Source organism: Lutjanus erythropterus, chromosome 9, assembly GCF_056507025.1.
Source record: "Lutjanus erythropterus isolate fLutEry1 chromosome 9, fLutEry1.hap2, whole genome shotgun sequence".
Lineage (NCBI taxonomy): Eukaryota > Metazoa > Chordata > Actinopteri > Lutjaniformes > Lutjanidae > Lutjanus > Lutjanus erythropterus.
In genome coordinates, this window is record NC_139325.1 from 28,178,125 (window position 1) to 28,205,204 (window position 27,080).

At 42.3% G+C, this 27,080-nt stretch overlaps 1 protein-coding gene across 1 annotated transcript in view; it reads left to right on the top strand.

The window, feature by feature from the left end:
* Positions 1 to 8,801: 8,801 nt before the first annotated feature.
* Positions 8,802 to 27,080, top strand: part of iglon5 (IgLON family member 5) — a 158,215-nt gene continuing 139,936 nt past the window's right edge. The window contains exon 1 of the mRNA XM_084727026.1: positions 8,802 to 9,352. Coding sequence (XP_084583152.1) covers positions 9,292 to 9,352 — 61 coding nt within the window. The 5' untranslated portion in view covers positions 8,802 to 9,291. The remainder of the gene's footprint in view (positions 9,353 to 27,080) is intronic.

Here is a 27,080-nt window from a genome sequence, read left to right on the forward strand (position 1 = left end):
AGTCAGAGTGTTACAGTGACGGAAAAAATTTGATGGAGAGGCGAATTAAAACGAATGGAAAACGGTAGTTGCATTTCAAAAGCCATAAAACACAGGGAGGGAGTGTGTGCGAGCGTGTGTGTGTTGGGCGGCAGACATGATTAAATTCCATCATCTATTACAGCTCGGCTCGTGGCTTTGATCTGGCTTCAAGGCCGCACTCTGACGTGCTCAGGCTCCATTCGCTTCTTAAAAGGTGACTCTCTGCACTGTGTTTCATCATTCATTTACTATCCATCACTCTCCGCCTATGGGGAAACACATCCATGTACATATCCCTGTGTACACCCACACACACTTAGCCACACACTCATCCTTTGGTTAAAGCAATTAGCAACCTTGACCAAGATGGAGTACAACACTTAGATTTTTGACCCTCAAACGGAGAAAACTTAATTTTTTTTAAGTCTACTTTCCCTTTCCTTCGACTTCTCTGCATTTCCTCTCTCTTGGCAGGCTCTCTTTGTCATCTCCTCTTCAGATTCAGATGCAGCTCCTCAATTTCAAGGTACTTTACAAGCGTGGCGTGTTGCAGCAGCAGCAATCAGCGGTGAAAACAATTGTGTGCTTAAAGTGGATGTAACAACATCAACTTGTGAGGCGCTAACAGCAAGGGTTGTATCAGCGGTGGAAATGAACCAAATTAATAGGTTATGGTTAATAAATCAATTTTCTTGAATTAGAAATGTGGGGCCTGCTCCTGCCTCACTTTTCCCTCTCAGTTTGGGAAGTTTACAGAGGATGAAAACCAATTAAATTACAACAAGCAGAGGTTTGACGTCAATTGACCTCTGTCATCTTCTTCTAACATCTTTTTCCTTTTCATCTTTTTCGTGTCCATCAAACACCCCCCCACCCCCCCCTCATGCTTTTCCCCCCACCAATCCAATCATTGATCTCCATCCATAATCCCTTACATGAATCTCCTATCCAATTCTCTCCTCCTTCAATCTGCAGTCCTCCATTTCTCTGGGAGCACGGGAGCTCATATCCCAATTTCCTCTCCAGCTTCTCCCTTTCTTCTCTCCCTCCTCGTTCCATATCTTCCCCCCTTGCTTTACCCTCCCCGTCTTTCAGCTTCCTTGCACCTCTTGGGATACTGTAACTTGGAGGACAAGCCTTTGGAGACCAAAGGCTCTTGCTTGCCCTCCTCCAATCCTTCTCCGTGGGGTTCTCCGAGGGACAGTGATTACAACCAAGTGACTGCCGCCTCTGCCATGCCAATTAATGCGGGGGGCTTAAAGACAGAGCGATGGGGAAAGAGGGAAAAAGTGTCTGTGCCCGTATCTCCATACATTACCATACTAAACAGGCTGGTGGGGCGTCTCAGCCCGACTGGTAGCTCTACAGCAGACACTTCAGGGACAGGTTCCCCCAGCCAGACGTACTCTAAGTCAGACATGTTTGCATAAACTGCCCTGCTCTTCAAACAAGCTCGGCGAGGCGTCTTTCTGTGTTTGTCCTTACAGTCAAGGTGCCAACATCTGACATTACAGTACGGGTCTGCTTTATACTCTATTAATTGGGTGTGAAATTACTGTCTTTTCAGCCCAGGCACTCAAGGTGTCTCAGTGACTCTGACTGTAGGTGATAGGTACAGTAGATAGGCTGCATAAGCCAGTACAGTAGGCTGGATATCGCCTTTGATATCCTGAATTGTTTTGATTTGATTCAATATCTGTTATGATATGATATTAATTTTCTGTTGTGGATATGTCAGTTATTTGCTTGAATTTGAAAGAGATTCTGAGAGAACTAATGCTGTAAATCGTACAAGGAAGTCACTGGCTTGGTGCAGTACTAAAGAAGAAGTTCAGATTTGTTTATTCTTTTGATCATTTTAATTTATTTCTAAGCTGTAGAACTTCCACTGTATTATGCTGTAGATCAGCTGTTTGGACCTAAAAGTTGCAAGATAAGATTGAAATAAAACTTTTTTTCTTAAGATGTCAAGGATGAGGTGAATCCGTGTGTTTTTGTGGGCTGTTCAAACTAGTTTTCCTGTCATCAGATACATTTCACTGTGTTCTGCTGGGTGATATCGACACTCAGCAGGCAAGACTGGTACAACTCCCTGTTTGTAGTAATCATTTTTCTGATGAGGATTATGAAGAAAAGTTCTGCAAAAGTTCTTCCTCTGTACATTACAGCTCATAAAGATATCCTATTATCCCCACAGTTTACGTAGTCACTTTCAAAATCAATTTTCATTTTCTTCTATGTGTTGTCTCCTCCATAAACTGCTGTAACTTTCACCCAAACAGTTGATCTGTGGCGTAATTCATCCCACTGAACAGACAGACACACCTCTGGAAGTGCTATTGTTAAGAAAATGTTTTGCCAAAGTAAATGGCTGTGACAATAAGGTAAAGTAATGAAAATAATGTAAATATAGTGTACACTTGAACAAATATTATGTAACAGGTTATAACAGGTTAGAGCAGTCACACAGCCCATAGGAGTAGTGCGGCTCTGCTTCATCTAGAGATTTTGAGTCTCACCTATTTCTTCTGCGTGATGCGCACGGTTCTCTGCAAAGATACACAGTAAAAATGATCTGTTGATAGTCACATCAATGTCATGTTAGAATCATGACACCTCTCACTACAGTTTCAATGTCTATATCTGTAGAATACGTGAAAAAAAATCGACTGACGTCCAGTATTTTTACATGTTCCTATCTGCAGAGCCCTACCACTGGTGACTGGGGTTCTGCGGCAGCTCAGGGGAAACCAGCAACATCCCAGCCTCATACATAGAAAAAAAATTATTATTATTTTTCTCTACCAGTCTGCTCCTCACAAAAACAAACCCTACGCACAGCCTGTCTCTGAGGGAGCTGCCAGAAGAAACACTCTGTATGGACACAAGCCCTAAAAGGGGTTTTAAATCTTCACGCATCCAACGGCAATGGCATATATTAAAAGATCGATCTTGGATCATATGAATCGACATAGGATTGGATTCAAATGAAGATCGATTTGAAGAGGAAAAATTGTTTTTTTAAACCCAGCCTTTCTATACAGCCAAACATATGCTCACATAAGGTACAATGCATCTTGTAGAGTTTTAAATAGCTTGCTGCAAAGTGTGGTTAAGTTACAATCCATCACACTAACCTCTCTGTTCCTCCCCCTGATGAATAATGATGCACTCCGTGGCATTGTGGCCAGTCAATCACGGTCTAGTATGCATCATGACCCCGTCATACATCAAACAGGCCTGATCACTGTGACTCCAAGACTTCACTTCATACTCAGGCAAGCCAAAGGAATTAAACAGCCAGTCTATTTCCATATAACTGCGCTATGACAGCGCCGTAAAGCCTGTTAGCTCAGTACAAGAACAACTACAAGAAAACGGTCACTCACCCAAGTCATGAAACACAGATAATGAGAGTGTAATATTTTTGTCGAAATGATTGGGATTATTAAGTCAAACATTAGTTACAGTAACTGGTTGCTGCAGCTATGAGAACCTTCACTTAGGAAGAAATTAAAAACTGAAGGTAAAATCTACAAAAGGTCAGAGCTCTAAGATGACTACTCTAATTAGTGTTACCTTTGAAGACGACGAGGTCTCTCCTCTTCAGGAAAAAAAACAGTCTCCTGCACTTCTGTGAGTAAGAGGGCCTGGGAGAAGCTCTGAAAAAGCTCTGAGCTAAGTTTTCTCCGTCTCGTCTTACAGTATAATTATTATTGTACCATTTTCTTTTAACAGTCCTGCACATTGCATTACATCCTCTTTAAACACTCCCCCCGCTTGTCTTTTGCATTACTTTGCCTTCAGCTAACATTTGAAATTACTGAGCGAGCATGTACACACTCATTTCTAACCTTAAACATGTACTTTCCTACTCTTGTCTACTCGCCTTTACATATCTATGAATTCCCCCTTTTTTTTAAGTGCTTTTTTCTTTCTCTATTTGCTCATTCTCTCATTCCTCCTGCATGAAGGTCCACTATCAATCTCCGTAAGTCGTCTTAGTGAGTCCCTGTGGGTCTCCACGTCTCCAGGAGGCCTCAAGTCCAGCTTGTCACACATATTAATGCTGCACATTGATGCAGGACTAATATGATCACTCGTGTTCTTCTCCACAGCGTTCCCCTCAGGGATGAAATCAGAGACTGAGACAATAATGCTTTTACATCTAAAAATTACTTTAATGCACTAAATCGATGGTAATTTAAAATGTTGCACCAGACTTAACGGCCAAGATGACTCCGAACTGAGCAGCAGTGTCGAGGAAACCACTTTGAAAGCATAGTTTTGTAAGCTAACAGCCCTTCACCAAGCCCCACCCACCTTAATTGCTGTAGCTTTCCATTCTCATATTGCTCATATGCAGTTTACAGTGATAATGGCAAGTGATAAGTGGCAGATTGTAAGCTAATGCTAATGTGAAAACTCATTCAGAAAATTGAGAAGCTTGTCTGGCATATTTTCAAACGAGAACCCTGTGAAAGGGTCTTAAATATGTAAAGTGACTTAACGGCTACGTACATGATGCAATGTTAATGCTAAAAGTTACATCCAAACATTGATCAGATTGTGAAATATAACAGATAATATATTAATTAACATCGGAAAAGGAGGCACACGGATGAGACTGAGTAAAATGTACCTTGATGCAATCACCCATTCAGACCAGCCAGACCACGGTCACCTCAGGAAGACAGCTTGTGAAGGATTAATTACCTCACACTGTTGACCTACAGCAAAGCTACCACAGGGAAAAATCTAGTGTAAATCCAAAATAAAAGTATGAGCATTAAAATGAGAATAAGATGGTGTCTTTAAATTATTATTTATTAACATGGTTCACTAGTCCCCAGCACTGCATGCTGAGCAGTCAGAACATAAATGGAGAACTGGCTCTTGTCCATCAGTTTATTTGGCTTCACTTTTGCATAGTGGGAGGAAGTGGTGACCTGTTGTCTTCGTATACAGTCCTTCGCATGTGGTGCTTTTCCATCCAGCCATCAGCAGTGTTCAAGTATAGAAAAGAAAGTGTCTTTAGGATATACTGCTAGAGAAGAGAATCGCATAAGTAATATAACAGACACCCGAGGTAACAATGTATATGTGCACATGAGCATGTTGTATGTGTCTACAGCTAGTGTTTCATGTGTAAATGAGTTTCTTTTGTCTTTAATTACAATGCAAAATGCAACACTGTTTCCTTATGCTGATGCATGTTTCCAGAATGAAGAAATATCCCTGTGTCTCAGCCCACCTCCACTGTGCTCAGGATGTCATACAGTATGATGGGAGCTGACGAGGTTTGAGGGTAATTGGCTTTGTAAAATCTGACTCAAAATGCAAATTTATGTCAACGTTTTCGCAGGTGTTTCTACTTTTATTGAATAACTCGAAACAAGAGAGTACAAACAAACGGCAACTCGTGACAGGTCTATAAATAATATCTATGCGTACACGGGAATCCAGCTGGATTACTGATTGCAATCACAGATTCCACAAATGAAGCTGTACAATGTTCTTGTTTTGATCAGAGTTTTTAGTCTCATGCTGAGGAAATGTTTCCACGCTCGTGTGGAAGCTGTACAATAACTGCCCCGTGGCAATTCAGTGAAAAAACTGTATGTCCAAATGAAGTGGAGGAGGAGAACATGCTGATTAGAGGAACAGCGTACCATACTGTGCTAGGCCTAATTGTTTTGTACAAACAAAAGCATATAGTTAAGGCTGTATAAGCCATGTTGTATTGTGGTTTCCCTCAGGCCAAAGACAAGATCTACTCTCCTTATTCAATTAATTGTAGACCTATGTTGTTGTTCTCACTGCTTTTGTATGCACCTCTGTCATGTCTGCGGTATCCATGAATCATAAATCATTAAGACTGCATGACTTAGCTAAAAATCAGAAAGTAGCATTCAAAAATAATGTCCTAATGAGCCCGTGGTTAACATCATAAACATCACTGTCTGCTGATTCACTCAGCTGTGTCAAATTTAATTAATAGTGAATAATAAGTATTTACAAACAAATCACACACTGTAAGAAACTAATGCTGGGCTTTGATTAGCCGACTCATTAATCAGTCCTGGGCTGCCCGTTCATCTTTCTCCATCTTTCATCTGAGGCTGATATGCAGTCAGTTAATCCCCCACCGTATTTATTGTAATTCTGTCCAAATACCATAAATCAGCAAGCAGCACTTTATTACTTATGCACTGAGCAGTAATAAAGCATTAATTGGCTATTCAGGGAATAAAGAAGCATGTGTATCAGTCAGAGGTGCAACAATACATCAGCTAATATGGAAAATAGTCCTCTCAGATATGCAGTACATACTGCAAAAAATGGACCCAATGGGCACAGCATGAGCTGTATGTTGTGTTTTTGACCGAGGAGGTCCGCTGACATGATGCAACATGACTGTAATGAGCTGCCAAATGTTCGGGATAAATATGCATATGTTTTGCAGTCAAGTTTTGTGGAAGTTTCACAGCTAGTAGCCAGTGTCCGTCTCAGGCGTCTTGGTTTAACGCAAGACGATTAGCTTGACATTTGAATGGCCTTTTAAAGGGATAGTTTGGAATATTTGAAGTGCAGTTGTATTAAGTATTTATTGATAGTCAGTGTATTAGTAGATGGTGGTTGGGAGAAGCAGAGAGGAGTACCAGCGTGGAGGCTAAGCCATGTTCTGCTGTGCACAAGGTCTACAACAAAAGGTATTTTAGCCACCTATAAAGGCCCATCTAAAAATATTCAGTATTAGTTTTCCAACAAGAAAGCCGTTACATACTTTTGATACAAATATCACCCACTCTCCCTCACACTGAACACAACATACTGACAGATTGAGTCAGCAGTAGAACAGCAACTCCTGTGTACTGCAAGGTAGAATTACTGGTTGGCCGATGGAATCTGGTTGGTTTGGAGAGAGAGCGACATTTGGCTTATAAAACTGAGGTTTCCCATTGGAAAAAGCTGTGTGATGGCAAGGTAATGCTGTGCAGGGCAAATTAAACCCATCAGCCATATAGGCAGTTGCCTAGGGCACTGGTCGCCCTTAAAGGAAAAATATAAACGGAATAAATAGAAATTTGTGGGTGGGTTTATTTGTGCAGTACTCCTTTATATGCAGTGGAATGACACAAAGGACTTAATGCAGTGGCCTCAGAAAGGTTGAAAAACAACAACATAAGGCTGCTGTTTCAAAAGAATACCTTTATTAAGCAGAGCACTCACATAAGAACATAGCTCTAGCGGAGTGCTACATATTTTTGAACTTATGAATGATTCTCTGTCGAAGCAGCTGTTTGCGGCTTGCGGCTGAACTCTCTTTCTCGCTCTTTCTGCTTTGCATGCACCCACTACACACACCAAACAGCGCTTTTCTCTCTGCCAATAGTTTTGCTATTTTTCTATAGATACATTAAAGTTTAAACAGAGGGGACAAAAGATACAACTGAGAGGACTAAGCCCTATTAAGACCCCTCGAGGTACTGGGCTTGTGCTGAACCTGTCCACAGCAATTCATTATATAGCTTCTGTGCTGGCATCTACTGCAAGTAATACACTGACAATGGATAATACAACAAATTCAATATAAAATCAAAAATAGTTTGAAATGAACTATCAGTTTTAGTGTGATCCTCACAGTATTTGTTTTCTCTTCATGCCTGCCTACTTGCAGTGGTCAGCACAGGGGCGTTTCTAGAGGGGGGGCACGAGGGGGTATGACAGGCTTACCCTGAAATCCGACTGCCCATCCCAAGTGAAACCCCACTGTGCAATTGTGTATGTGCGTGCACGTGTGCTTACTTCATGCCACCACTGCATTAGGAGGTGCCCCCACTTGGCCCACCCCTCGGAAAAAAGCATTGAATCATCACCTTAACACTGAAAATCAAACTGAACTGTGGCTTTGGAGAATTGTGGCACCCCTGATGGTTAAGTGCCTCATACAACCTCGCTTCAGATAATCCAAACACTCCCTATAAAGAAAATTAGATCTCTTCACTATAAGCAACTGCCTCTCACACTTAAAGCACCAAATGCCATGCAGAGACTAAGAGACTAGCATGTTTATAAATGGCTCATTACTACTTGTGCATAAATATAAAGTGTCTTCCTACATGGGGTTTATGTAGCCTGCCATCATGTCAGCAGTGTGAGTGAGAGTCAGATGGTGTCTTTTTCTGCAGTGCTGTTACAATCTGCTCTCACACTCTCCCCAGTCCATCCAGTCCACCCAGTTCACCCACTACAACTTATATCCATGCGGGTAATTTCCTCCCTCTCTTTACAGCCTTTTCCTTCTCTGCTCTGACAATATTCATTTTCAGCAATTGACTAACATCTGTTCATCAGCAGCACAACGCTCTGTTTACATCCATCGTCTCCAAAAACCCGCGCACCGGAGCCCATATGGCTCCACCTGCCCCTCACTCACCCCCCCAACCCCGCCCCCACCTCTGTCCCTGTAGTTATCCTGGCCGCCTGTCCCCCTGTGGACTGTTTTCTCTGAGTACTGCAGCAGCACCGAGCTGGCTATAAATCACATTGCATTATCACCGCGCCGCGCTTCGCCTTAACGCTCTGCCCGCCCAGTGCGCGCCTGCGATTGGCCGCTCGGGCTCCTTGGCCGGCCTCTGCGAGCGAGACATCGGCGCAATCGTAAATCCCGCCTCCTTCCTTGGGGCCGTTGATTGGGAGAAGGGGCTCTCCTTGAACTGTCAATCATGCGCTTTCTTGTGCGCCTCGCATTCAGTGCTGCTCCCTGCGACGCGCGGAGTGCGGAGCGACGAGACGCGCTGCATACCAACAGAGACGTACGGGAGCAGGCTAATTAGAGGCTGGAGTGGCGACTTGCGACTGGCCAGGACGCACAGACTCCATCCCGTTCTCTGACCAAAAACAGATTTATGTCAAGTCAGTGGACAGTTTGATTTTTTCGTCTCATGCATTTTCTCAAAGATTCTCTCTTTCCCTCAGAGATAAACTAAGTGTCTGTCTGGGATATTTGTTTTTTTTTTCTGCACTGATTTCTGGTTCAGAGATTCCTCCACGCAGGAGAAGACAAACAGCCCTCTCCATCTCTCCGACATCAAAAGGAAAAGTGGACACAAGACTGATGTTTTCCAGTCACATGTAGAAGCGTTGGACTATTTGCTGTTGACATTCATTCACTGGGTCGTTTTTTTAATACACAGACTCCCCCGCAGAGGAATACCAAGGCATTAGGCTGCAAAAAACAAGCAGAGAATCAATCAGAACTCCATCATGGGCTGCCCCCTCTTGCGGAACGCGTTGGCTGGTTTGATCCTGGTTCTGCTGTCGAAAGGTAAGTTCTTACGAGCTACTTTAGCGATGCGCTGACGGCTCTGCGCTGCATGCATCTTCGCCTTTCATTTTTCTGAAAACGGCTGTGGAGGTGAATACTAATGATGAAGAGGATGAGGAGGAGGGGAGGGGGGTCTACCTGCCTGCCTGCCTGCCTGTGAATCACGCGTGTCTGCTGTGGCACTGCGCTCCAGCTTCACATTTCCTCACGCAGATACAGTATAAATGTAGAGAGGGATGCTGTGTGTGTGTGTGTGTGTGTGTGTGTGTGTGTGTGTGTGTGTGTGTGTGTGTGTGTGTGAGCGCAGGGGCCAGGTTCATCTCCAAGCCAACCTCGTGGCTCAGTGTAAGCAACGAGTGATGCATGTTAAGATGTTTACTATGAAAAAAACACTCCAATCCCCAGTCGTGTGTGAACATTCCTTTACGTGACATGAATGGCCTGGTATCCCACGCACATGACGCACCACCAGTGCAAAGAAAAGGAGGGGTGGTGGTGGTGGTATTGGTGGTGGGGGGGTAACATAAGTACTGGTAGAAGCAATGCAGAGAGACTCAGGAGAGAAAGCCAGTGTTTTGTTCTCTGTCTTCAAACCCAAGGTCGAGAGGAATAAATGGTGAAGGATGGACAGTCTGGGGATGGGGGGGGGGGGGTCAAACATGCAGTGGGTACTCAAGCTTAAATTTCCTCTTTCATCTCTGGTGTTAAAGCATCTTCCCTGCAGCTCAATGAGACAGACAAACATTTATCTGGTCAGAAATTCCTGCAGTTGAAGCCTTTCACAGATAACTCGCACAAGCAGAAGATTCAGATGGCATATTAAACTGCTTCATTATGAACAACACAAACAGACAGACAGTGTTGTTATGTTGTTTCTGTCCACAGGGAGGGATGACCAGGGAACATTTAATACCCTCTTCCATTTTTGTTACGCATTTGGGCGATGGTAGACCAGCAACTACAGTGTTCTGCAAGTTAAAATGACTGATTTTGCCTGTGGAGTTTGCTTGTTATAGATAGAACGCTTTACCTGGCCATCAGACAGCCATTTCCAATGGGAAACCATCATTATATAAGTCAGATATCACCCTCTCCAAACCAACCAAACTCCATAGGCAAATCAGTCATTTTACCTCGCAGAAAGAGTTTCTGGTCTTATCTGTCTGTTAGTTTGTGTTCTTGTGTGACCTCTGTGTTTTAAAAGCATACTTGGGATTCACCAAGTCACCCAATGACACAAACAAACTAGCAGAGCAAAGCAGCCGTGAGTCAGTAATTCCTCTATTCTGTGAGGTAAATGACTGATTTCGCCTATGGAGGTCAGTTGGTTTTGAGAGTGAGATTTTGCTTATGTCATGGCCATCAGTTTCCCATTAGAAAAAGCAGTCTCCTCTTCTCTGCTTCTCCAAACTGGAAGCATGCCAGCAGCTATCTACTGTAGGTAATATACTGACTATTGATATGTACGTTCTACAACCCCACTTCAAATAATCCAAACTATCCCTTTAAACTGCTTCATTAAACACAAACAGACAGAGTTGTTATGTTGTTGTTGTCCACAGGGAACGCTGACCAGGGAATATATAAAACCTCTTGCATTTTTCATCATGGCATCCTCTAATATTCTCACCATGCATTGGGATGTCCCACCATATATTAGTCGTGCATGCTATTCTCACCATAATTTCCCCCCTGCCCGTCTAACATCAACACACACACACACAAACACACACACCTGGCTCAATTAGTCCTGCCTTCATCCTGTGGGAAATCAGTATATAAATAAATTACTCTGGCCCTTAATAACAATAATTGATGTGTCAGTGCAATAAGATGTGAGGTTAACAACCTGCAGATGCAGACGGGCTGCAGCCTCCTGCTCCTGAGCTCCTTGTGGGCAGGAGAGCCCAGCTGGTCATGGTTGGCTTGCCACAGTGAGCCCCTTCTCCACACCAGGCAGAGAGCAGACGGACAGCCCTGCAGGACGTATACACACACACAAACACAATGGGCTCAGCACCAACCACACAAACCGACCCTGCAACCACACTGAGTCTCATTTCAGCTTTCAGCGCTCTGAATTTGTAACCTGTGGGTTTTTTAGGGGATGTGAAGGTGTGACCAATCATGTAAGCCACAGTTGAGGAATGATTGGATATTGATGTGAGTTGTGCACATTGCAGCACATGTGAATCAGATTCATCTCGGGGAAAGGGATCCCGCCTGCTGCTCTGAGCTGCTGAAGGTCCACAACACGTCCATCTTTAAGAGTAGAAAGCATGCATTATAAAGGAAGAACATGCCTGTTAAAAGGGCACCGTCCATCGCTTGATAAATCATGCAGCAGTGGAATAATCCTTTTTTATCTGTGCTCCTTAAAGGAATAGTTCAGATTATTGGGATGTTTGAAGTACTTATCAATAGTTGGTGTATTAGCTACAGTAGATTGGGGTTGGCATGACTCCAGTTTGGAGAAGCAGAGAGGGGCACCAGCATGGAGGCCAAGCAATGTACTGCTATGGATGGTGTCGGTCAATATTTTCATTGCTGTACTTTGCCGTCGCAGCCTTTTCTGATGGGAAACTGTTGGTATATGAGCCAAATATCGCTCTCTCAAATCTCGCCAAAGTGATTGCAGAATACAGAAGCTGCCTCGGTCTGTTACTTTGTGTTGTTGTGTGACTTTGATGAATCCAAACTATACTTTTAAAACACAGTAACACAAACAAACTAACAGACAATGGTGGCAATAGACCAGCAGGACCTAAAGGTAAAATAACTGATTTCACCTATGAAGTTTCATTGGTTTTTGGGGAGTTTAATTTAACTTATATAATTGTGGTTTTCCAACAGAAAAGGCTGTCTGTTGGCACAATAAAGCAGTAACAATATTTTTTTTGTGGACCTCTTTTCAAGTGGCTAAAATACCTTTTGTTGCTGACCCTGTCCACAGCCGTTCATTGCTTAGCTTCCTTGCTGGGGCCCCTCTCTACTTCTCGAGGTAGTGCATTGACTTTTGTACCTCACACAACCCCATTTAACATAATCCGAACTATGCCTTTAAGAGTCAGGCCAATGTGGTTTGCTTAAATGCTTTATCACCTCTGTTTCTCATTGTGTGTGAGTTCTTATTGCGAGGTTAATGATGTACAAGACAAAATTCCTCTGAATGACTGTACAGTGTTTTATTCATCTGAAGATGCTTCTACCTCTTGATAGAGATTATCAGTCATTTAGCCACTTCACATTATGCAAAACAAATATTTATTAAGAGAGAGCACTATTGTCTTTTATAACCTCAGAAACAGATAGTAAAATGTGTTTCAGACCTGTGTAATGGCTGCCAACCAGGTTGAAAAAGGGCTTTTTCTATGCTGCAAAATACAATTAGGCTATTCAAAGGTTTCCTACTGGCTTGGCGTGTGAATGCATGAACCACTCCATCGGTGTGATGGCCAGCTCCTGGCATGCCATCATGCCTTTCCCTTCCTCAGTCATTCTCCCTCATCTTCCACTTAAAATGTCTGAGAACCATAACTCCAGGAAGCTGGATGGCCAAGCGCCCACTCATACATACAGTAAAATATCTACACATTTCTGGCACACAAGCTGCCTGTGATTAATCAAAACCTGTTTCATCTATGAGACCAGACACTGTGATGGAACATTAAGGCTGCGAATGTATCCACACACACACACACACACACACACACACACACACACACACACACACACACACACACACACACACACACACACACACACACACACACACCTCCACACAAAATTAAACAATTTACTCTGCGCTCAAAGGATTTCTGTTATGACAGAAACCTGCAAGATCTGATAATGAGAATAATGCCGTCATTGATTCAGTGAAAAGTGAAGATGACAAGAGAAATTGCCACTGCTTACGGTGGTACATTAGGTCACAGCAGAGGACGTTTAAGGTTATATACCAAAGGATAATATTTTAATCCTATATTTAGATGTCTAAAAGAGAAATATAGAAAAAATGTGCATCCAAAAATGAGTACTCCAGTCCAAATAGTGAGTTAGAGCCATAGACTGTATATTAATTAGGCTGAAATCCTATTTAATATACACTCTTTGGTTGAAGTGAGTTATTTCCCCCTGCCCTCTCCTCCCCAGATTCAAGGAAGGGAGGAAGGAAGGAAGCTCAGTCAGGCTGCAGGAACACTGCAGGAGCACAAGATGAGCACATCCTTGTAATCTGACAATAACAAGCAACGACAATTTCTGCACTATAAGCTGATCAGCTGTTTATAACTGTCAGTTGTCTGTCAATGTGAAACTACGCCCATTATCCTGGCAACAAAAGCCCACTGCTCTGAAAATGCGCAGTTGAGTTCAGTGACTGTCTGCCTTCCTGCCTTCCAGACTCCATTAACATATTGCTCAATTTAACTGTTATAAACATCTGCTCCTTCTAAAAATTAATGATTTCTTACAACTCATGAATAGTTACTTACTCATTCCGTGAGCATTCAGCATTAATTTGAACTCTAATTAACGTGAAACAGACAAACAATAATAGAACTTATAGACCGGAATAGAAATTCAACATGCTGGTTGTAGCATTGCTGTCAGAGAAGCATTTCAACTTAGCATGTTTCCTTAATCTCTGATGACATATCATGGTTGTTTTATGATTTATTACAGTACATATACCACAAATTTTTCCTTAAAGAGACAGATTTCAGCCTTACAGATATCCATTAAGGCTATTATGCCAGGAAATCCCACTTTCATACTGTACAATATATGTTACATATAGTGTTCAAACAGTCCAACAGATGGGTCTTCCCACCAACATGCTCTGCTGTGATGGAGGTTCTGGTAAGAGGAAGTGTTCAGGGCAGAAACGCAGGTGAAAACAGGCGGGGTCGCTTTGTAGCCCACTATCCTTCTTGTTTCAGCAACATATGGGGGCCAAGTGGGGTCAATGCACATTGCACATGTTAGCACGTAGCCACCTTTCGTCCCTGCCCCCCCCTCACACACACACATACACACACTCGACTGGATCACCAGTCTTGGCTTGGAGATGAAGAGAAGGGAGATGCCAGCATCAACAGATGCCTTGCGCTCCTATTCTGGAGGGGCCTCTGCTTTTTCTCCCTCCCTTTGAAATCCATGGTTTCTGTGTGCTGTTGTTCTCCATGTTTGGCGCGGAAATGCTCTGCCATTTTGGCAGGTTTTATTTATCTGCAAGTGTTGGAGTGAGAGGGCCTGGATTTGGTCTCAAGAGCCCCAGGGACATGGGTTGGAGGTTTAACCAGCCTGGAGTGGGTCTGTGGTCTGAATGTTTTCCCCTCGGGTTTCACTTCACTATTTCTCTTGCTGCTCTGCGGTGGCCCGTGGCGCTGTGAATCCAACTTCCTCCACTGAATCTATTCCTCACACACAGTGGAGATGAGATAGTACCTTAAGAACTATCTTGTCTCCAGCTGGGTTTTGACCTCAGACTGGCAGAGACAGGTGCTTGTGATGGAAAACAAATATAGGAGTTTGTTGTTGTATGGAATCTTAATTGAGAATTGATATATGCAACAAAAAGCATTTGGAGAACAAAGTACAGTGTATAGGAGAAGAGTAGTGAGATGTGTTTTAATTTGTATTGATTTTGATATATTTTAGTGTTGCTAGGGTGAAAGAAAGTGAGAACAATCATTTCTCATCTTAAAGCAGTGGAAACATTTTGAAAATGTACCAGAAGTTGCTGAAAAGACTCTAATACCACCCACTGATGATTTAGTAGAATCACTTTAGAAGGGAAACAGCCACTGTACCGTGACTTTATCCTTCTGAATGCACTGCAAAGAATGCTGTCATACCTAGCAACCACTGACAGCATTTTTATTGGATTTCAAGGTATTAAGGATCCACATCAAGGTCTGTAAAGTACAACCAGTTAAGTTCAGTCTTATTGTCTCACATGGGGAATGTGGGTATCAAAATGGCAAAAACTGACACACCAAAGCAGACTCAACCTTCAGTTAAATATGATTTTGAAGGAGAGGCATGCAGTGGCCATAAAACTGTAAGTAAAAATCATATGCAGTGGAATAACTGGATGGATCCTCTGGGCCTGAAGAGTGAAGCCGATGCCGAAGAACTTTAAATCTACGTTCTTTCTAATGATCAGCAGGGGGCGTTTCCACTGGCTGCAAAAAGAAGTCAGATTGTGTGTAAGCCTTATGGTAAAATCACCCCAGTTGTCACTTAGTTTATGACCTCATTAAAGAGTTTCTTAATGAGTTTATGGTCTCATCCGTTCATTTTGTAAATTATGTCCCATAGGTGTTATTTAAAGTAAAATAGCAGTAAGCAGAGTATGCTTTAGGGTGAGGCTATGGTGTGATTTACAAGTCATTCTCATTGAGTCTATCCAGTACAACACACAGGACTCATGAAACTGACAAACTTGGCAGTGGTGATCAAATATGGATCAATAGTTTGTTACTACATTGCCTATTTCTCACTTAAAATATTAAAGTATTATAAAGTATGTTTTATTGTACTGTTTAGTTTTAATACAAGAAAGATCCGCATCTGACGGCTGCTATTGTGTTTCCAGTTTACAACAGGGCCTTCTGAAACTCAGATCAAATCCATATTTGATCAATACTGTCTAGCTAGACTGTGTTGATCAAATACGGATCAAGATTCTGTTGCTGCATTACCCATTTACCACTTAAAATGTTTTTAGAAGCATAATGTAGTGTACTTTTTAGTTGAAATACCAGAAAAATTGCAACCAGGCAGGCTGCCATTTTTTCCTTCTGAATGGAGGACTGTCACCCACCAAGTACTACACACGCTATGGTTGCAAAAATCAAGATGGCAACCCCCTTAATGTCAAACTTGAGGCTTAAAAATTGCAGTGGGTCATGGCGGCTCTGTCAACACTACTGTCTACGGCAAACATAAATTTGTTAAGATAAATTAAAACTCGCGTGGCCTGTTAGTAACAAGAAGTTAAAAAATAAGACAACAGGACAATAAGACAGGGACCAGAGTTGGGCTGTGTGGCCTAAAATGTATGTCATGATATTATTTGAAGCAGAGACTGTAACAGTATAGATCATGGTGTATTTGTTTTTATTTCAATATAAATGCTTTTAAAGTCGTAAAACACTGGTATGGCAACTGCATGGTAGCTTTTACTGAACTCTGAACTGTATTACAAGAACATATTCACATAGGTGGGGGCTCTTTTGTCAGCACAGTGTAACAGTAGCGTCAAACGTAAAGGGACATGCAAGAACTACTTTCTTTCTGCAGAAGAATTTACTGGAATTACTTTCTTCTCCACTAGAAAGAAAGTAGTTTCTACATGAAACTGCTCACAATAAGGTCTGTGAATTATCTTGAGTAACCAGGTCTTGATTTTTGGAAAGAGACGCCGGTTTTGAATTTTTCCAAAGTATCGTTTTGGTACTTTGCGCACCACAAGCCGAGTGCCATTTAGTCCCATTACATTCAAGAGAAGGTAGATATTTCTCTGACTGACGTCTCAAAAACTGCAACTTTTTTTGAGGTGAGGGGGGAACTGTCCCTTTATTATTGTAGGGCTAATTCATACTGATGTGCTTTCTATACTGTCAACCCCTAACAAGGAATGTCTTTTTGGCAACTACAAAGGTTGTGAATGAAGTGATCTTATTGCACGTACTAAAAAGAAATGTTTGAATCTATTGCATCTGGCTCTGGGGAGTCTTTACCTCTGCCCTAAAAGAGGCAGCTCAAACTCTTTTATTTAAGGTGTCAGGTACCGGTGGCAATACTAAATGACCGGAGCAGAGAGGAATCTTGAGTTGTATTCATTATCATGCCCTCACTTCGCGGGTTTTGCAGCATTTCCAATTACAGGCGAGACAGAGATGAATAACCCCTGAGCTGGTGACCCTGCGACCTGCCAGGCTGAAGCTGAACTCTGCATCTCGTAAGTGTTAGCAGCTATCTGGCCACAGCGGCGACTGAGAGGTCACAGGTTCAAACCCTTTGAGGATGGTTAGCTACAGTGTCGCTGTGGACCGTGCAGAACCACCTCACTGCCCTTGAGATTTCTCCTGTCGGTTTTGATAAACACTTGGCTGGGCCTCACATATTGGTTCGGGGGGTTGGCAATTACACATAGTGTCAGTGTCATAAATAATGATTACAGCGAGGCTTGTTTGCAATTATAATTACAGTTATAATATATGGAGTTCAGTGTAATGGAAAGGAACCAGGACCGCTTTCAGCTCGGGACAGGTAGTTATACTGTGTTTAATTACTGTAGTAATTCGCTTGGTTACAACCTCCCCTCGTCCTCCCCGTGTCCCAGTCCCAGCTTAAAGACCTGCGTCTGTCCGGCTGCGAATATGAACATTAGCTGTGGGTTCTCACTGTAACAAATGAAAGAGGGCTATGTTTTATTTAGTGCAGGGGAAGGATCATTCAAGAGGGAGCAGAGTGGCTGTAGAAACCAGAGTAAGTGGTTGCTCATGTACTTACATCAACCACTACCCACGCAGCCACACACACACACACACACACACACACACACACACACACCCACACATGCTCACAAAGAGAAATAAACGTATGCATGCATATGCTGTGGAATAGCTCCTTTACTTGGGCTGTGGGGAAGATGAATTCCAACAATTCCCCCGCTAAAGGTGCGAACGGTAAATCAATGGAAAGCCAATGGAGCCCGGTCAGGAGGGAGACGAGGGGACGTCTTTATATATATATATATATATATATATATATATATATATATATATATATATATATGTTCACACATCAGCATGGATATTAATAACTCTCATTGATCTCTGTTCAATAGCGTTCATATAGAGAAAATCGAATAAGTCTCAGCATAGTGCAGTTTTCGCCTCTTTGGTTTTCAAGGCTTCAGTCCACACTGCAGATTGAGCTGTCTGCAGGGAGAAAGGGAGAGGGAGAAAAAGAGATGTTTTCTTGTTTGGTGATGTGCAGATGTTACACATTTAAGAGGAATGAATACTGTTAGAGGGGGAGGGAGAGCACTGTGTGATTTTCTTCCCTCTATTCCTCTTCCTTCTAGTCTTTTTTTGTGTGCCGGGGAGTTAGCATCATTGGAAACACAATTCAGATTAGCGCAGGCGGCTCGTCCTAGGGGAGCCGGGAGGGACGAGGGTCCCGCTTCTCTCCCTGTCCTCATTACCAAAAGACAAGGAGCTCGCCGGCAAATCAATGGAAAAGGCTTAGGCACTAATGCAGGCCATGCCTGGTGATGGGACTTAGCTTTGTGTCTGTGTGTGTGTGTGTGTGTGTGTGTGTGTGTGTGTGTGTGTGTGTGTGTGTGTGTGTGTGTGTGTGTGTGTGCACGTTTTTGTGTCTCAGTGTGTTCATGTGTTTATGTGTGTGATCCTTCCCTTGTGTGTGTGTGTGTGTGTGTGTGTAGAAGTTTAATCATTTGTGCTATAACAGAAGGCTGGAGAAAAACATTAGTTTCAAACGACTCGCCGTTGGAGTAACCTCAAAACGTCCAGTTAACTGCGCTGATATTTACCACGGAGACATACGATAGCATGGAAGCCCTTTAATTACAAAGAGATAACGTCAGATTCATCAGTGAATCCATTTAGGCCAGTGCTAACACTGTTACCATTGTAATTATAATTGCTCAGGGCATTGTTGCCATGACTACTACTACTTCAATAGCCTGCAGTTGTGTACAACTTCCTTTACACTGACAAAATAAAACAGAACAGCACCTTGGTGTTTCCTGTCAACAACCCCCTGCAGCGGATGCCGGCATCAAACTGCCTGTCTCACGGCTCAATCTGTGCCACATCTGTCCTCGCTGTAGCTGCGCTCGCATTTGCCTTCTTCCCACACTCGTGCCTTTTTGTTTTGTTTACACAGGTAAAACTACTGGGTGCAACAAATGCTAAATAATGGTTTCATGTTGTGGATTTTCAGCCCCTCCACCGCCTCTGACATCTTGTGGTGCTGGAGGTGTTTCTGGGTCTGTGCAGAGGGGAAGGGAGGGCAAGAGGGAAGAGAGGGAAATAAATAAAACTGAGGAAAACAGATCAATAAATATTTCAGCAGCTGCTCCCTTCACAGACTCCTCCTGAAGCCATAAGAGGTGGAGAGAAAGAGCCGGAGAGAGGGACGGATGGATGAAGAGAGGGAGAACAGGGGTAATTGTGTTCCAGACTCTCATTCACAGTGAGCGCGAGAGATGGAGGGTGAAAGAGAGAGACAGAGAATGGGGATAATTGTGTCCCAGACTTTAATAGACAGAGAGAGAAGGCATGAGTGAGGGGTGGAGAAGCGACACAGGGTGTGCTAATGAGCACCACATACCAACATTGTCTCCTATGGGAACAAAAAAGGCATATGAGAGGCTGGGTCCCCGGACTTTGGCACTACATAATAGCGGCTGTAAGAATCTCTCTCGTCCTGACTTTCGCATAATTCTAATTCCTGTCAGGAGTTAGCGACAGACCGTGTGGGTGTGTAGTTTGTGCAGCGAGCAGTTCTAAATGATAATGAGCCGGTCAGCAGCTGAGACGGCTAACGTGTTGCTGTGAATCAAGTTCGGCCAGCAGTCAGTGCCACCTTTCTCCAGTCATTAGCTGATATGTTCGCACGTTGGCATGAAATTTGCACACGCACAAATAGCACATTACACGCAGCGTGCGCGGGGTGGTATGTATGTTTAATGTAGAGGGTGAGAAGCAGCGGGTGGGGAAAGACAGAGGGAGCTTATGAGGGTGGACAGGCTGGAGAGATGGAGGAGTTATGAAAAAATGATTGAAGGAGGGCTGCTGGGAGGGAGCAAGGGAAGAGAGACAGATGGTGTGAGGGAAGAAGGGGAGGAGGGATTCAAAGACCCGCAACAGGCAGTGATCGAGATGGATTGATTTTGCAGGCAGATGATTAGGTAGAATAAAAAACATGGCAGGTTTATCCTGCCAATGAAAACTGTGTTTGGGTGATATTGTTGTGAGTGGGAGTAGTAAAATTGTTTCAGGGTCACTTGTTGTGTGATATTGTGGCATTAAGGAGCTGGTGCTAATGTGATGTGCCACTGGTTAGGGAGTCATTTCAGTGAGGCAGCACACCTCTAATAAGACGCTCATGCAGTGCGCCCACATTGTAATAAGTGGTTCGGAGCTTGTCAAGAATCTACAGGTTACATAAAATATTATATTTAGACACTCTTTAAATTTGCCTGCATACACAGCAATCAGATCCGGTGGAAGCTGCTTATGGTGATCACAGTTGACCTCTTTTCTTTTACCAAAAAGCTTGGGACAGAATCGTTCCTATACAAATGCTGTTTATAGAGACGGTTCTCCCCATAATCAAAAATACATATTTCAGCTGTAGAGATGTCTGCCTTCTCTCCAATATAATGGGGAGAATATGACCAGAGGGCACTCAGTTTGTGGTGCACAAAGCACTAAAAAGCACATTTGAAACTCAACACCAGTGTCTCTCTCCAGAAATCATGACCGAAGAAATCATGACCCAGTTACTCAGGATAATCCACAGACCTTGTTGTGAGCAGTTTCATGTAGGAACTATTTTCTTCCTGCAGTGAAATCTACCAGAACTTTTTTACAAGGAAGTTCCTGCTAGGGTTGGGCTGATGGACGATGCCGTCGTTCATCGTGGTGGCTGACAGTCATCCACCACAGAGCCTTCTGCCATCATAAATCATGATTTAAAAACCATCTAGAGCTGTGGCCTAAAAGTTGGGAGGGCAAACAAAAAGAAACTCTTGCTGCTGTTCATTGTTCTACCTCTCATGTCCCTTTTACTGTTCTTATTAAAGACAACTAAGTTACAACTTTAAGCAGAGCAGCAATATCATCATCCATCGCTCTGTTTCATTGGGGGCATCATCATATGGCAACGCCCAACCCTGGTGTCTATATGAAACTGCTCATGACAAAGTCTGTAGATTATCTTGAGTGACAGGGTCATGATTTCTGGAAAGAGACGTTGCTGTTGAGTTTTTGAAATGCAGCTTTTTGGTGCTTTGAGCACCACAAGCCGAGTGCCATGTAGTTCCATTATATTGAGAAAAGGCAAACATCTCTACTGCCAATATCTCCCAAAACTCACCAACTCACACCAAAACTATCTAGATGGATAAATAGCACTACAAGTAAGGGCAAAAATATGTTGTTTTGATTTTGGGGTGAACTGTGCCTTTAGCTAATTCACTTATAGTAATGAAGTAGTCCACCTACAGCTCTTTTCATACATGAATGCATATGGAAAGCAATTTTTAAACTACAGTAGGCTAGTTCTATTTTTATTTTTACTTTACTCCCATAATTTTTTCCTTTGTGGTAACACATCTGCTTCCAGCTGGCTACCTGAGGCTGCCGCTGCATGCACACTGAAATCATGACGAAAAAGAAAGTCATTTCTAAACGAATGAAAGTCATTTTCTCTCAGTGAAAAAACCTAGTCTTCTCCAAGCTTATGACAAACTGCCATAAATGAGCAAACGAGATGCAGCAGTGAAACTTGGTGTTCCTCAGATTACCTTGCGTAGTCTACTCCACCAAGGAGAAATAGTCTGCTAGTGATGGAGAGAGAAAACAAATGCAACCGGGGAAAGCACCTGTGGTTTAAGCCCAGTCATGAAATGCCTCCTTGAGTGGGGCCTTAATGAGGGAAAAAGAACAAAGCTGTTTGTTTCATTAATTTAGATTTCTGTAATAAATAAATCTCAAGTCCTGTTTGTGACAAGAATTACCAGGGGACCTCAAGTGATGTGGAAATTACCCTGTGACGTCTAAGTTTCATGCTGCGCATTAGCACAGGGTGAGTAAAGTCTGTATTTTACTCAAATTTACTGACGTTATCCCCCGGATATGTCACAGCTCTGCTTAACATCAAAGTTTCAGAAGCGGAGCGTCTGTTCTTCAGCAGCCACATTAACTGCAGAAAAGGGCAGATCACTCACACACTCACACATCATTCTTTCTCCTTTGATATGTTTGGCCAATCAGTGTCGAGTATTAGCACATGGGGCCTCTTGCTGAGTTGTGCTGAGCAGGGAACCCTTGATTTGTGACACTCTCACGAGATTTATACTTGCCGTTTCTTTATTGTGCACATTGTACAAACTAATTATGTTTTGTAATGTGACAACGCTGTGGTTAAAATCTGGGTTTGTTTAGAGACAGAGGACACTTGGTTAGAGTTAGGGAAAGATCATGGATTGGCCAAGACTGCATGCATCTCGTTCGGCCCCTGGTGGCTGGCTGCATTACAGGTCATAAATCCTGCTTCCCTCATGTTAAAAAGTGGGACATGGGCCAAACTAAAAAGTTGAAGTTCATGTCAAATAAAATTTTCCTAATGATGGTGTCTGTCATTTTAGGTAGTTTGTATCACATTGATGCTTGTTCAAGTGATAGTCTGATCAGTTTTGGTTTTATTTATTCGATTTGATAATATAAAAACAGCCTTTCATGCCATGATTTGACAGCTGAGCTCTGCTTGCAAGTGGGTCGGTCGGCTGTGTGGGTGAAACTGCGGCTCCAATGCTGAACACCACCAAACTGGCCTTTTTACTTTTTTATTTTCCACTTTTTAGACTTCTTGAAGTTATGCATGTAACCCAAAACAACCAACTTCATATTCAACTTCATTAATTCATCTGCAATCTTAAATGATATTCTTGGGATTGTGAAGTCAGACATCTCTGGCTGAGTTCAGACAGACACCCTGCAGCGGGTCAGGTCCCAGTTAACCAGCTAGAAAATGTTAATATAGTGTAGAATTGTTGTGCCCACTTTCTTCAAGTGTTACAAGCATACATACAATTTGCTCCCAACCTTCTCTGTCATCATTGCTAACATCAATATATCCAATCTCACAGCACAGCTGTTGACTGCTGTTCAACTTATCAGCAAATTTAATTGGTGTTCATAATAGAAAACAAAAAAATTGACCCCAAATCACTGAGATGGTGGTTCAGCTGTACTAATACCATCACAGGAATTCTATGTTTGGTGAAATATGGTAAATTTCGCAGTGGATTTTTTAAATTACAGACATGGCAAATTCATGCAGGATAAAGATCACAGATGATCTCTGCAATTATGACAAATTACCAGAGGACCCCAGGTAATACTAGTCCCATGTGAATAGGGCTTTAGATGGTAATTTACACACAAGATAGAGAAAAACAAAACAGTTCTAATAATCATCAGCTTATGGTGATTAATTTGACCCGGACAGATGTGTTAACTGTGAGAGATTTAGACGGTACTAACATTACAAGTTTGGTCGTTGTTTGAAAAGCTACACAGTTGGGAAAACAACCCATGCCTGGTGGAGGTCGGTGCTTGATGTAGAAGTTGTCCTACACTACAGAGCTTATGCTGCGATCTAGAGATGTGCCACAAATCTCCTGTGGTTTAAACGCTGCTGCCACGTGGTTCCGGCTCCAGCTGTGAAGGTGCCGGTGGGATTTTCTTGTAATAAAGTGTCCATATTAGCGCGACATTCTGACAGTAAAACTCAGTTAAGGAGAATTTCACCAAGGATTTGTCTGTGACAGCACATAAATGGACTTACAGCAAATGTTCCGCAGTGTCTTGAAAGATTTTGATTCTCCACATCCTCTGGGTGTGGGGTGGTAAAAATTGCCTCACACGTTTTGAAGCAAAAGATCACAGGAGTAATTTTTGAACAAAATATCAGATTTGTGGCGATATTGTGGTAATTGGGATGTTAGGTGAGATTGCATCAAACATTTGTACTCCAATAGACCATTAATTGGGTTTGGGAGAAGACGCTGCTGTGTTATTGTATTATGATATTTCGCTAATTAGATGTGTGGATGGATAACACTAAAAGCCTGTGCTGCTCTTCCCGGTTTTGTAATGCAGAGAGTGAAATTCCATTAGTGCTTGGACCTGCATGGGGGTGGTTTTGAGTACAATATTCGACTCAGACATTAAGACATTTTTCAGGGTATCGTGTGCTTTTAAATTAGGCTTCAATCACATTTCGGTCCTTTATTCGTTGGGGGATATCGGTGAATGCTGCTATCTAATTTGTTGTATAATATCATTCCTGGGCTGCCAGTGTGATTTCCAAATACTGATCAAAAATATTTTTCAGTACAAATTTCAAGGCTGTGGTTCACTTTATAAACACATGTCAATTACCCTTTTCCATTCCTTCTGTTAGAGCCGCGCTAAACATGAAGGAATTTGGCCAAATTGTACTCATTAAAATGCACATCATTCCTGAGACACAAGTCAAATTTCCAATTAAAATTCCTCTTCATTCTGTCCTTGTTGAGCTGCTGGTTACTTTTAGCCGCAGCAGTTATTGCAACACTACAGCACATGTAAATGTATCAATAAAAATGAATGCCAGAACCTAATATTCCCTGGGCGCTCTGGGTTAATGCTGTGTTTGATATGCTGATCAAATATAGTGCTGGAAGCAACAAATAGGTTTAGTAAATAAAAAAAAAGTCTTCTAAAACCTCCATATAGAAGCAAGTCTGTGGGATCATTTTGTCACAGCAGCAAAACATCACTCTCTCTCCCCATCACAGGGGGAACCGACTGTATCGATGTGACCTTTCTCTGGCCAGCAGACCTCCAATTCCATTAAGAAATAATGAACGTGTCAGAAAAGGGCAATTAGCTGCTTAATGTTGGGCAACAGTACTCTAATACAACATATTTTTGCTGACAAGTCAATATCCATACCTGACATCAACATCTCTACTTGAGACATGATAAGAGTTACGAGAACGGTTGAAATTACTGAATTATAATGTTTATTTACAACAGCTTCTGAGTGGAAAACCCCTGCGTCATGTACATGCAATGTAATGGCAGCAACATGTTTTGTTTTTTCATGATGTTATTTCAAAGTGTATACATCTCATTCATCTGAAATGTATGTTTTCTACTGTTAGGTTGGAGATGTGATTTACCTGTTGGGCCACAGACTAAAGAAAGTGACAGCTTGAGTTTACCCAACACTAGCAGTCGGGCTGTATTCACACCGAATCAGACACCGCCAGCGCCACGAGATGTCAGACCAAATCAGACAATTAGCACAGGGTTGTGCAGTTGTGTGGGCAATTGGGGTTTGTTTACTTGTGATTTGAACTCGCACTCGTCCAATACCAGTTTCAGAAAATGTCTCCAGTGCTGCCTAAAATGCTGGTATTGGTATTGGTGCACCGATCAAGCACTACAAATTTCATCAACCCTCAAAACAGGACCCTGCTACTTCCAAACAGTATCTTTTTTACTCCAGAATGGCAAAGTCAAGTTCTCTGACATTCATTCTCTGTATGTATTTGTTCACGTTTTTAAAGAGTTTAATCTGAGCCAGGCCATACAGCCATGATGGCAATCATGTTACACCCATATAGGATTGGTAGTATACAGTTGTTATAAAATAATATGTATGTTGTAATGCACTCTTAACGGATTGGTACTCAGTATTTGGTGGTAACACAAAGTTCATGTAGTATTCACGTGGACTCAGTCAGGAAAAAGTGGAATCAGGAAAGGAACAGTGGTATTGAAACATCTTCACTTTGACCATAACAATCAGAAAATAATGTTTTACTTCTCTAATTCACTGGCTTTCTCACTACCGTGGCTCCCTCTCCTCATTCCGTCTCTACCTCGTTTAACCACCGCTGTGCTCTCTCTCTCTCTGTCACAAACAAATAGAGACAAATCAAAGAAAGCTTTTTGGTGTAGACGTTGAAGCTGGGTCTACAAAATAAACCAAGTGAGAACACAAACTGGAGAGTATCATCATTTGGTCCATGAATTATGCCTGGATTAATTTTGGTTTCACTGATATTTCAGGCTGAGTTTGTCCAACTGGCAGCAAGACGCCAGTTTTCGGTGATTAATCCAAGATGCTAGCAAAGCAACACAGAGCAAATTGATTAGACAAACGTGTCTATGTATCTTTAAACGTTACAGTTATGGTTGAAAATGATAGCAATAAACAATAAACGGGGTTGCCAGTTTTGCACATCTCTGCATTTCAAATCAGCTGCCAGTTGTCTATCCGAAAGTGACTAGTGACTGTGGCTGTTAGTGTGACATCACAGTGATCTATAAAAATGAAGTAGTTTCACTGTTGTTTGTTGCTTGTTTCTGCTGTGATAGACCAAATGGGGAAAAAAAAAAAATCTGTGATAAAGATGCCTTTATAGACTGAGTGATGATGTGATGCCAGGCCACTAATAGGAAATAAAAGGAGGAGGTACAAGATTAAAAAAAACAAACACTGGAGTTTTGCAAAAACAACAAAACAAAATCCATATCAGGGTGATGTCAGAGCAAGAAGATTCAAATCAGATGATATCTGAACCACAGAAGATGAACAACCCAATTCAACACCTGTTATTAAGCGTCATGTTGGCCTATTTATCATAAATATCTGCCTTTATCAAACCTGCACTTACCTTTGTTTGTTATTTGGGGTTTGACAGCTGTAATCAGAATTGATCTGTATACTGCAGGGAGGCAGCTAAATCAGACATGACAAATGTGGGGCAGACAGTGCAGGTGTTTTCTCAATCAGGCCGACGTGATTGATCCTCTCTTGAATCCATCACGATCAACCCTTATTGACGCTGGGCTTCTATTAAGTTTTTTTTTGAGGGGAGAAAGAAAAGAAAGATAGTATCTGA